The following is a 12,917-nucleotide window of genomic DNA, read 5'->3' as shown; positions in this document are numbered from 1 at the left end:
CATTCTCTTGGGTAAACACTAGTCATTGCCCTTAGAGATATAAAGATTGCCATTATGACTAAGCATTACTATGATTTCTGCCACTATGATACATGACAATAATTATAGCTAACATTTGTGCACTGCTTTATGGTCTGCAAAGCAGTTCACATGTGTTATTTTGCTTCTTCACAGTAGCCCTATTAGGTAAGTACAAAAGGTATCATTATCCCCATTTTATACATGAGGAAACTGAGGCATAAAGAGATGAAGTGACTTGGCCAAGATCACATAGCTTGTGTCAGAGGCAGGATCTAAGCCCATATCCTCCTTACTCCAAGTCCAAGACTCTAACCAGCAGGCAATCCTGCTTCTCTGTCAACATATCCTAGGAGATATCAGATGAGGCAGGCATGTTTTTCTTTTCTCATCAGTACTTCAGCTGGTTAGATTCTAGAATCCTATTAGTACCTATTGTTGTCTTAGATTCAGTGTCAGAGGAGAAAAGGAAGTAGGGAAAAAATATTGTGCATTAGTACAGTGAAGACTGACACCTTTGGGGAAGCAGGTGGGTAAGGAGACACCATCACTAAAGGAGAGATGCTTTTGCCTTCTCCAGCCCCTGTTATGGGAATAAATCAACAGGCCAGAGGAGCCACCAAACTTTCCCATTTTCCCATCTCAAGGAATGGTTATTAGACAATGAAGTAAGAGCTATCTCTGGAACCACCTCTGGCTGTTCTATAAGCCTTCCTGGAAATATGCCCTGCATGAAGGAGAGGGTGGTCCTGGGAATCTGCACATTTACATTCTGCTCCATTTTCTCCAAGAAGAGAAGGAAAACCAGTTTGTAAAATAATGTGTAGTGCATTTGTTGAAGTTATCTGTGACTGCTGGTAAACAACAGCTGCTCAGCTCTGAAGTCAACAGTCTATAGATAAAGCTATAGGAATAGCGTCATAAACATTGCAGGACTATGGACAATGTAATTACAGTATATTGTACATTGGGGGTACATTGCCAGCAAAAAAGAGATGAAATTAAACACAATGTGTTCCTCGTGCAGTCCAGTGAGGGATTAATTCTAGATGATTAGTATCCTGATGAGTTTTTTCTTATACCAAGCGAGAGCCTCTAAATCTCCATTCAGCCCTAAAATGCTGTCTTTCACCCTTTGTGCAAAAAGTACATTCCCTTTGCCTTTGGGAGTGGTAAGAGAAAAAGGAACGTTTTTGCGTGTGTGTGTGTGTGTGTGTGTGCCTGTGCATGTGTATATAAGAGAAGCAGAAAGGTCTACAGGAGGCAACATGCATAGGGGAAAGAGCCTGAACTGGGATTCAGAGTTCTGGTCCTACCACTAATCCACTTTGTGACCTTAGACACAAGTGACAACCTCTGTGAGCTTCTGATAAACATAAAAGGGTGGACTAGATGATCCTTAAACTTCCTTCCTCTAAGGGGCTTTAAGCGTAGATTTCAAGGAGTTCTGGCAAAAAGTAGGAGAGTAGCCACTGGGATATTATGCACATTAGGTTATGGAAGCCTGCTGGGTCAGGGAATGTAGTTTAGCTGTAAGAGTGACTTCAACCCACTAGGTTAAGGCTTTATTTTTCAAGCGGAGAATAGTTTGATAAAAAGAGCCTTGAAATGGAAAGACTTGGAATCAAATCCTGTCATCATCACTTACCAGCTCTTTTTCCCCTGGTCAGGTTGCTAAGGTTTTGTTTCCTCACCTGTAAAATGGAAATTATGCCAGCATTGCCTCCCTCACAGGGATCTAAGGAAAAACACTCATAAATTACAATGGAAATGTAAGCTTCTCTTAAATACAGAGAGACCTTGATAAGGTCAAAATGGGTCCTTTTTTTATAGCAAAGGAAATGAACATTTGGTATCATGGATCCAGCCACTCCAAGAGTGGCATTGGAGCAGAAGTAAGTATTTCAATTTCAGAGGCAGGTCATACATGAGAGAGAGGAAATTGCTTCTTCACATTCAGGGCTTACTTCCTTAACCTTGGCCCCGATGAAAATTAAAAACAGTAGTCAGTAAACAGTGAAACATGAGGCTAACAAAGGCTAGACCAATTCTTACCTAGAGACGGAACAAAGGATGCATTTTAGGTTTAATGTTAGATTGGTGGCAAGAGGGAAAAGACCAGTAGATTTCAGTATGTTCGAATTATATGTGCCCTCAGAAGGTTGCTTCGATGGCCCCTCAAGTGAGAAGCTAGGGAAAACATCAAAGGAAGATATCTGATCTGGAAAAGGAAAAGAAAATATAAAGAGACACTACATGTCTCCTATTAAAATATTTATAAATTAAAATATCAAAATAGAACAGTGATTATTATTTAATAGTAGATTACCTATTTTAATATAGACTATTAAGATAGTACAGTGGCAACACTGAAAGTCTTATTGATGGGGATATTACTATATCGTTGGTGGAATTGTGAATGGATCCAATCATTTTGAAGAACAACTTGGAATTACACCCAGAGAGTTATAAAACTGTGTATACTCTTAAACCCAGCAATAGTCTCAAGGGGATCAGGGGAAAAGGAAAAGAGGGGGCAGCTGAGTAGCTCAGTGGATTGAGAGTCAGGCCTAAAGACGGGAGGTCCCAGGTTCAAATCTGGCCTCAGACACTTCCCAGCTGTGTGACCCTGGGCAAGTCACTTGACCTCCATTGCCTAGCTCTTACCACTCTTCTACCTTGGAGCCAATACACAGTATTGACTCCAAGACGGAAAGTAAGGGTTTAAAAAAAAAAATTAAAAAAAAAAAAAAAAGAAAGGAAAAGAACCTATATGTGCCAAAATATTTATAGCAGCTCTCAGTGGTGGCATAAAAATGGAAATGGAAATTGAGGGGATGCCCATTGATTGGAGAATGGCTAAACAAATTGTGATAAATAATTGGGATAGAATACAAGTAAGTACAAGTTTTTATTTCATGTGTCATAAGAAACAAGGAATAGGAATTAAAAGTATAAAGTATTTATTTGCTACATTAAAGGTATAAAGTATTTATTTGTTACGTAACCAGTATTGAAAAACCATTCCTTTTTTATTTAGCACATAATTGGAGTACAAGTTTTTATTTCATGTGCCATAAGAAACAAGAAATAGGCTAATTTTAAAAAAATTTGGAAAGAACAACATGGGATAATGAAAGTGAAATGAATAGAAATGAGACAGCTACAGATTTAATACTTGAAGAATAGATTGTGAATGTTACCTCCAGAGAATGAACTGAAAAATAGAAACATGAAAGACATAATATATGTATATATGTATAAAAGACATAATACACACACATATATATATGTCCCAGATGATACCTTCTATGATGTGGGGAGGGAAAGGAAGGACTGAGACACTTGTAAATAGGTTTTATTAATAACAAAATAAAAGAAAGTCTTATTGACTCCCAGCATGAAAAATAGTAAATACGTGAAAGGAATAAAGTCATTTGATATTAAACATGCTTACAATGTAATAACCTCTGCTCTTTTCCCATGTCATTAGATCCTGATGCAGCCCTTGCTAATAAGAACCATCAGGACGTCCGGGGATATGTTCGACAATTAAACGTGATTGACAACCAGAGAACTTTATCACAGATGTCACACAGATTAGAGCCTCGTCGAGCTTGAACATTTAAAGGGACTAAAACAATGGTTCATTTCCAGTCTTCTATCTGCTAAGAAAAATAAAAAATGCCATTTATATTACAACTCTACTGCCATACAGAATTTTATGAAATAAAGAAAAATTTAGCGTTAACAATCTCTGGGCAGTTCCCAGCACACCAGCTACATGGTGATGAGGGCAATGTGGCATTGTGGAAATAGCATTGAACTAGGTGCCAGGAGACCTGGGTTCTAGTCTCAGCTCTGCCACTAAATAGCTGTGTGGCCTTGGGCAAGTCACTTAATCTCTCTGAGCCTCCGTCTCCTCATTTATAAAATGGGGATAATTAAAGCTATTTTGCCTGTTTCGCAGGGCTGTTGTCGAGGATCAAAAATGGTCACGTTTGTGAAAGTGCTTTGTCTCCAAGCACTGTCTGAAACACAAGATATAATAAAGGGAGAATCATGTTTGGCTTATGGAATGCTTGTACACTGTAGCTTCAGGAATGCCCCCTGTCTTTGCTGTACTCTAAACTAAAACCGTAGTAAAATTCGATAGATCTCCAGCCAGTGGCAGGCATGTTGTAAATCCCTAGATCTCTCCCATGCCTTCCTGTAGGGGTAAGATATGTCACTGGCAGGAGGGGTGGGGAATTCCTCTAAGATAGAGCCGTAGTAATTATATTCCAGGGTTCTGGATTCGAGAGGTTATATGTTGTTAACAAAAAGACACGTAAGATCAAGATGGGGGTAGCGATGGAATCCTCCTGCCTTCCTGGCCTCACCTGTGAGAGAACTTGCCATTGCATACCGCCGTAACAACATTAGGGCTGTTTATGTGAACTTGGAAGGACCGGTCTCTAATTTTTGAAAGAAAACTAGAATTATATTTATGTTTACAATGTAACCTTTTGTAAAACTGACCAATCAGGATTACACAGAAATTCCAGGACTGAGGTTGTTAAAATGGCTATAACAAAGGTAGAAAATGACATTGAACAAGAGCACAATATGCACAAAACTTTTTTTTTTTTCAAAATAAGAATATTTTCCTGGGCATTAAAAAAAAACAACACAAAAACTTTACTATCAACTGCAAATTATTGTTACTGGCAAGAAAAAAAAACCTATTTTCTGGATTTAAACATTATTACAGATATCTTAATTTTCAGCAATTGTTTTGCACTTTCAGATAGAATGTAAATAAAAGCGTTTATTCAATTAAAGGTATAAAGTATTTATTTGCTACGTAACCAGTATTGTGCCAAAAATCATTCCTTTTTTATTTATTTTATTTAGCATGTAACTGGAGTACAAGTTTTTATTTCAGTTTCATAATTCGGCAACATTTAATGTGCAGAAATCACGTGAATGTGTGTGTGCATCGTCTGTAAATAACATTTAGAATCTTCATTAAATAGAAATGCTAAAAAGATGTGCTTGAGTCTTTATTAAAAAAAAAATAAACATAAAAATGATGGGGGCAGGGGAAAGTCCAGATCTATGATTTCATAACTTTAGGGAATTCTCAGTGGATAATCTCTTTCTACCAATGGAAATTGGCTTCTATTCTGCAACTTAATGTCTTAGAAGGCTGGCTGCCCTGAGTGACTGACCAGGTCACACAGCCAGTATGTTCCAGGTGTAGGACTTGAACTGAGGTTTTCCTGACTGCAAGCCCAGCTGTCTATTTAACAGACCTTAGCAGCCTCTCCCCAGCCATTTATTTCTTCTCTTCCTACATTACCAAGTTGCCAGTTAGCTAGCATGAGTGAATTGGATTTGAAGGTGGAATCTTAGAGCATATCAACAATTGCTTTCTTTGTCAGACCTGTCTGTCCCAGTTTGAAAAGAAGGTAGCCACAAATGTACCCGAGGCCCCCTCTCAGAAGCCAACTCTAAAGCTACCCCAGGTTCAAGATACACTTTAAGTCAGCAAAATCCAGCTCATAAGGGCCCTTTCTGCTGTTTTCCTTTCAACAGAAATATCTGGTGACTATATTAGCTTTAATTTTTAAACCTTTTGATTAAATAGAATTAGAAAGTAAATCAAAGAAAATCTACCCTGTTCCACAGATCTACACATGTCCAGCAGGAAAGGAAAAAGATACAAGAGTCTGTGAAACTCATATTGTAGGGCAGGGAGGTGACACAATGGATGGAGTGCTGGGCCTGGAGTCAGGAAGACTCGAGTTCAAATCTGGCCTCTGAAATTTACTAACTCAGTGATCCTGAGCAAGTCACTTAACTCTTTTTGCCTCAGTTTTCTCATCTGTAAAATGAGCCTAAAAAAGAAATAGCAAAGCACTCTAGGTTCTTTGCCAAGGAAACCCCAAATTGGGTCACAAAGAGTTGAACACAACTGAAACAACTGAATAAGAACTCTCATATTGTTAGAATATCTCTCAAGCCCTGGAGCTGCCATGTGTTGCTCCCTACAGAACTGCCAATATCATTTGCTGGGCTTCCTCTACTAAAATTTTCCTTTGGATGAAATTCTATCAAAACCATCAAGGTACTAAGTAAATAGTTTAGGGAGTACTTCTCTGATGCCATGAGGGGTCTATCATCACCCTCTAGATGCTTAATAAAGCATTTTATGGAGAGGAAGAGATTTCCAAAGCTCTTTAAATTGCAGACAGAAAACTCATGCATTAATAGAGATAAAATTGATTATTCATTTTGTCTTAAATTTCACATGTATTCTACATCAAAGTTCTATTCTAGTGTCTTAGCCTGGCATGGTAGAAATGCTGGGTTTCTGGAGGAAATATCTTTAAACACAAACTTTGGCGGGTCCCACCAAGCTGATAAGTCTCTTAAGTGCGGACCTAACTGAAGAACTGTGTATGTGTTCCCAAGATAAGCCAATTCAAGTGCAGAAAGAATCCTTACCAGAAGGTTGGCCATAAGGTGATAAATTTTTCATCCATAGAAATTCATGAAGATTATGGAGGATTTGTGATCTATACCAATGAGTAGAGAATCCACAGTAATCAAGTTTTGGATGCTTTAGAATATTTTTTAAAGTGCTTAGCACAGTGCTAGGCACATGGTAGGCACTATATGTGTAGTGCCATATATATGTATACATATACATGCACAAACATATTGTGTTTCAAAATTAATATCCAATATTCTAAGTATTATATTCAATGAGATTTTATTAATAAAACTAACATACAGGACAATTCTGAGGGATTTAGGAAAAAGAACGCTACCCACATTCAGAAGAAGAACTACAAGAGTGGAAACACAGAAGAAAAGCAACTGCTTGAACACATGGGTTGAGGCAGACATGATTGGGGATGTAGACTCGAAACTACCACACCAATGCAACTATCAATAATATGTAAATAGGTCTTGATCGATAACACATGTTAAAACCAGTGGAAATGCACGTTGGCTATGGGGGGGAAGGGGTTGAAGGGGGGGGTAAAGGGGAAAGTAAAAACATGAATCATGTAACAATGGAAAATTTTTCTAAAAAAATAAACTAGAAGATGAAAAAAAACCTAACATAAAAAAGCTAGAGCAAAAAGTCACCTTCCTCAGCCCTGCACACTGAAAAAAAGAGGAAGAGGAAGCACTTACAGCAAACTATATTCAAAATGTTGTGTGACAATGCAACATGGTGGAGAGATCAAAAGGAATTCTGGGAAATACTGAAGGAATTCTGGAGAATGCAGTTCAAAGGTACAAAATTCTCTAATTAATATAATATAGTATTACATTTGTATGTGTGCGTATATTAAAGTCTATACATGAAAATTTTTCTTCCCTCCCAAGTTTATTTCCACAATTAGATTTCATAGGAATATTAGGTTGGAATTTGTATGTGATTAATGAATGAAGGCCAAGAAAAATGTTTTCTGATTCTTGAAAATAACAATGATAGCTAGAATTTATGTCATGCTTTTAATTAAGGTGTACAAAGCATCTAAGTTATTTCATTTCTTCCTCACAACAACTATGAGATAGATGCTATTATTACCCCCATTTTACAGAAGAAGAAACTGAGACTAAGAGGTTAAGTGACTTAGCAGGATTTGAACTTATAACTCCAAGCTCAGTACTCTTTTCACTGTGCTGGTGAATGTATTTTATCATATAGAAGCTGATATTTGAAAGTAAACCCAAGTATATCTAATCATAGGCAGAAATGTTAGTATTCCGTAAACTGCAACTAGAAACATGGAAAATAAGCCTTAAATGTCCAGCCATTCCTTTTATGTACAGAATGTAATCTAAATGTTAAAGATTATCAGGAGAGCATAGATCTATGTCTGTGTCTATACAACCCCTAAATTGAGATTTCTAAAATACAGGTCAGATCATTGTATTTCCTTGCTCCAGAAGGATCAGTCCCTCACTATTGCTCCTTGTATAAACTTCTATTAATCATTTAACACTCTTCACTGACTAGTTGCAACCTATCTTTCCAGATTGATTGCTCATCACTCCTTCTCATGCACTCTCTATTCTAGTCAAGCTGCCTTCCTTGGATTCTCCATACCCAGCATTCCATGGATCATCTCCAGCCATTCACACAGCCTTTCTTCCCTCCATCCCTATACCCACTCCTCACCTTGAGTTCTTAGGATCTTTAGCTTCCTTAGAGAAGTTCCACCTTCTACAAGAGATGGGAAATGCCATTAAGTCCTGATTCTACTAATTTTTTTGTATGCCACAAATTAAACTGTATTTTACATATATTTTGTGTTTACTTATCTTTTAAATCTTCTTTTCCTTCAATAAAATGCAAACCCCTTAAGAGCAAGAATGGTTTTTCTTTTAGGTTTTGTATATACATAGCATAGAACCTGGCACCTAGAAGGCGTTCAATAAATGACTGTCAAATGGAATTGAAATGACCTGCTATAATCATCCTGGATCGTGAAAAGATGTTGAATGATCTCTGTAGGTACCTTTCATTATATAGTCTGTTTAGGCATGAAGTAACAAAAGCACATTTACGATGGTAGAATATAAACATTAGGATTTCCACCCTCAGTGTCCATTGGCTATAATTATAAGACAGTGATTGCCAAATGGGGCTGGATCCATGACACTTTCAGGACCAATGGGACATTGGGGGGGGGGGTGTTATTTTTTTATTTTCTTGGCACAAACCTAAAAAGTTATATTCCTCTGTCCCAATCTGCTTTCAAAATATGAAACTCTCCTCAGTAACTCATAATTTATAAATCTGTATATATGACCAAATGATTTTTAAATTTATATTTTTAGTTACATAGTCTTTAGGGATAATGAGCTCCATTAATTTGTTATTCGTTGTCTAAAGTAATGTTTATCCTCAAACAACATCTTTCATATCCATAATGTGTCCTATAGCTCAAGTATCCTGGTATTGGTATTTCCTTGTTAACCCCATTCAATCAATTAATAGACCAAAAAGCACTTATTAAGTGAACACTATGGTAGCCCTTTTACATTGCAACTTTCCTCATCATGGTTTCATTATATCATGGGTCAGCATAAGAAATTAAATGAGAATTTGGGGAGATACAGAAACCACAGATGGCAAGTGAAGGCCAGCAGACAACACAGAAAAAAGTTTAGAAGATCAGAAATACATAAAATATATATATACGGTTTTCTATCGTATCAATACATTTTATCTTTTAATACCATAAATGTATGCTATCTTTTTAAAAGTTAAAATAAATAAAAAGTTAAATTTTTTAAAAAGAACATGAAAGCCATCAGATGACACACAAAGGCTAGAAATGTAGAGATATCTGAACATTGACCTACATATCACCTATGGCCAAAGGCTTAACCCAAATTTTACAATAAGGTACTGTAAATACTCCATAAAAGGAAAAGAAAAAATTCAGACTTTTTCTCCAGTACAAAGGGAAGGCCAAAAAATTTACATGGATTCATACCTCTACCCTCCCACTATGTGAAAGGGATACCTATATATGCCATTGTCAACCTTATAAAACACAGAATCATGAAAGTAGTCAGCAAAACCAAATCTTTAATCAGGAAAGAGATAGATCCATAATAATCAGAGGCTATACAGAGCCAAGTGCCAAATACTACACAGAGTGGAAACCCTGGGGTTCTGGGGACAAATTCTCTGAGAGGATCATCCTGCTGGATGATTCTCCAAAGACTAATAGAACAGGGCTCTTATATACCTTTTGGGGAACTAGGTAAAACAAACAAACACAAACAGTTCACAAACAGGCTAGGGAAAGAGACTGTAACCAGAGGCTGGAGTATCAGGGAGTAGCTTAAGGACTCTGATCAATGGGAGAAGCTTCTAAGACAAAAAGGGCACTTCATATTTCATTAGGTCTGCTAGTCTCACCTAAACTGGGATCATTAATTACTTTAAAGTCTATTGTTCAGTCAGAACAGGGGTCAATCTGGGACTTCCTTCAGGGTGAGTTCTCAGGGCACAGGGGCAAACTTGGTGTTCCCAAAAACCCAGTTGACACCATATATGTGGTAGGCTTGAGTATACAAAGAATATGTTGTACAAGCTACTCTTGACATACTTGTTTAGTAAATACTTTTTGTAAAAGCTGTTTTAAGTCTAGCTGAAAATCAGAGAGAAGTACCCTGGTGGGGGCTTATGAGCAACTAATCCAGTTCCTTAAAGTTACCCTAGAAAACTAAGAGTAGCAGTCAACCACAGCAGAGGTATATAGGTATATACAAAACACATTCAAGAAGCTGGGACATAAATGTACTATTGGTAGAGTTATGCACTGATCCAACCATTCTGGAGAACAATTTGGAATCATGCTCAAAGGGTTACAAAACAGTACATATTCTGTGATCCAGCAAGACCCATACTAGGTCTGTATCCCAAAGAGATAAAATAAAAGAAAGGTAGGAGTACCTATTTGTACAGAAATGTTTATAGCACTCTTGGTGGCAAAGAATTGGAAATAGAGGGGATACGCATGTAGGATTTAAATTAATGTTGAATACTCTAAGTATTGATTTTATAATATAAAATTTATTAATAATCACTTGAAGTAGAGGAATACAAAGAAAATAGAAGTAAAAAACCCTAATTATTTAGTAAAAATAAGATCACATGACAAGTTCTCCTTGCCCGTTTAAAAAGCCCACTCCATCAAAGTCTTGACAGGAAGACAAGAGAGCGAGAGGCAGGCCTACACCAAATTTATGTCCTCCCTATGTCAGCACCTAACATGAAGAGAGCAGGGTACTAGGAATTGTAGTTTTTAGGGTAACAAATTCTAATTACACAATCCCTCCTGTGATCCTTTGGGAGACTAGTCTCCCCAATAGATCATTTAAACATAACTATCTTATATCACTAAAGATCTTCTAACTAAAGATATTGCACTTTCTAAGAGGAAACTACAATAGTTAGAGATAAGAGGGAAATAGAAGAGAGAGATAACAAAACCAGTGTTTGCTAGGAACATAGACAAAAAGCCAATTGGGGGCAGTCCCCTTTGGCATAAGAGTTTACATTCAAAATAAGTGTGTTCAACCCCACACAGTTCAATTTCACTACATCCCAAAGTTCATTTTGGACCTTTTGGTGCAGTGTGAGGTTTCTGCAGACATATCTATAGTGCCTTCTCCAAATAGTTCACTTTCTTGATTTGGGGAGGTAGCAAGTTTCTTATCCTAAAATTACTCTCAAAGAAGAGAAATTTTTATAAAATTAGAATTTTATGATAATTATACAATTCCCCCTGAGGAGGGTGTTGACAAACACACAGATCACCCAGGGCTACATGGCTGAGTTATGAGGTATATAAATCAATTGTCAAAAGAAAATAAAAAAATATTAAAAAATCCCTAAATAAATGAGAAAAAAGTAACTTCTGGATGAAATATAAAATATCAAAGTCTTATGTGTAAGAATTCTAAGTAAAAAAAAATAAATCTATAACAGGTCCTTGAATCAGGGCCCAACTAAAGTGATTTATGTCCCACAAGCCAATTGAAGCAATATGCACTTACCCAGTCAGCAGTCAGGACTACAGAAAATTTCCACACTTATGAAAGACAGAAAAAGAACTAGATTTTTATAGCAGACAGGAAATAGCATTCCCTGGTCTGATTTTACCTTTGCTCTCAGGGATAGGGGGGTCAATATTCTAGCTAAACTCAGGTACTTTTCAGAATATGTCACGGGGAAATCCTGCATCTGACATTATCAAACAGACACTTCCTCAAACCCCAAAATAAGACCTCTGTCTTGGCACAGATTCTCATCAATCCCACCAGGATTGGTTCATCTCCTTGACCTTGTGCTTGTAAGCACTGTGCAGATTAACTTTGTGCTTCCTTGGTAGTGTAATGGCTCTTTTGTGATCCTTTCTCCTGGAATCAGACATAATCATTAATCACAGTCTCATAATATTTATCAATCAGTGGTGGGTTTCCATCGTCTAAGGCTTTTGGGTGTGCATTAATATTAGAACAAATGGATATTTTAAACTTATTCTACTGCAAAATCAAAAAAGATTAATACTGATTATATGTACTTTAAGTACAAGAAATAAGAAAGGAAAAAATAAAATATTCTATTGCACATTCAAAGAAAAAAATAAAATTTAAAAAATAAAAAATATATAGTTCACAATCAGTGACACACTGTGTTTGTCCATGAAGAGGCAGAATGCAAAGGTTACTCACTCAAAAATGAGTTCCATTTCCTTTTTAACTTAGCTATGATCCACAGTGTGAGTGTACATAATTTTCACTAAGAAAGTAGCTTTATAAAAAAACAGTAGTATAGCAGCTAATGCACATTCAAGAAGTACCAAAGCCCCCAAAATCATAATAGCCATTTAATGACAATAGCAAACAGACCTGCTATCATTGGGATTCACATGAGTCTCTATAGCCACTGAAGCTCATGGATACTTGTCACAAGTTCTCCAAATCTAGCAAATCTTTCAACCTTGGCTAAGATATTTTTAACAAAGTCTATTACTGCCATAATTCCAAAATTTGGCAGAAGAACCCAGAAAAAAAACACAAACCTCTGTACGGCTGATGAAAACCTTTTCGGTCCAAAATGTCATCAAGAATCTAGATCATTCTGGTGGAAGGGTAGAGTAAGCTAAAGAGTTACAAATATAAAAAACCATTCAAAAGCTACTAGGGTTCATGTGAAATGTTCCCTTTTACAGGCCATTTAGAGCTACCATTCCCCCTAGAAAATCTTTATCACCTCCGGATGAACCTCCCTCTTCTGGCATGAGACTGTAACAGCCATAAAAGTCATGTGTTTATATGTCCCATCCATTGCAATGTGGAAGTGAGTGTTA

General features: G+C 36.9%; 1 protein-coding gene across 1 annotated transcript in view; it reads left to right on the top strand.

The window, feature by feature from the left end:
* The window catches only part of RAPGEF4 (Rap guanine nucleotide exchange factor 4), a 280,672-nt gene extending 276,749 nt beyond the window's left edge, over window positions 1-3,923 (top strand). The window contains exon 28 of the mRNA XM_044669788.1: window positions 3,512-3,923. Within this exon, the coding sequence (XP_044525723.1) occupies window positions 3,512-3,639 (128 nt within the window). The 3' untranslated portion in view covers window positions 3,640-3,923. The remainder of the gene's footprint in view (window positions 1-3,511) is intronic.
* Window positions 3,924-12,917: the final 8,994 nt, after the last annotated feature.

This window comes from Gracilinanus agilis, chromosome 3 (assembly GCF_016433145.1).
Source record: "Gracilinanus agilis isolate LMUSP501 chromosome 3, AgileGrace, whole genome shotgun sequence".
In the NCBI taxonomy this organism is placed as follows: domain Eukaryota; kingdom Metazoa; phylum Chordata; class Mammalia; order Didelphimorphia; family Didelphidae; genus Gracilinanus; species Gracilinanus agilis.
This window is presented reverse-complemented; position numbering and strand designations above follow the sequence as displayed.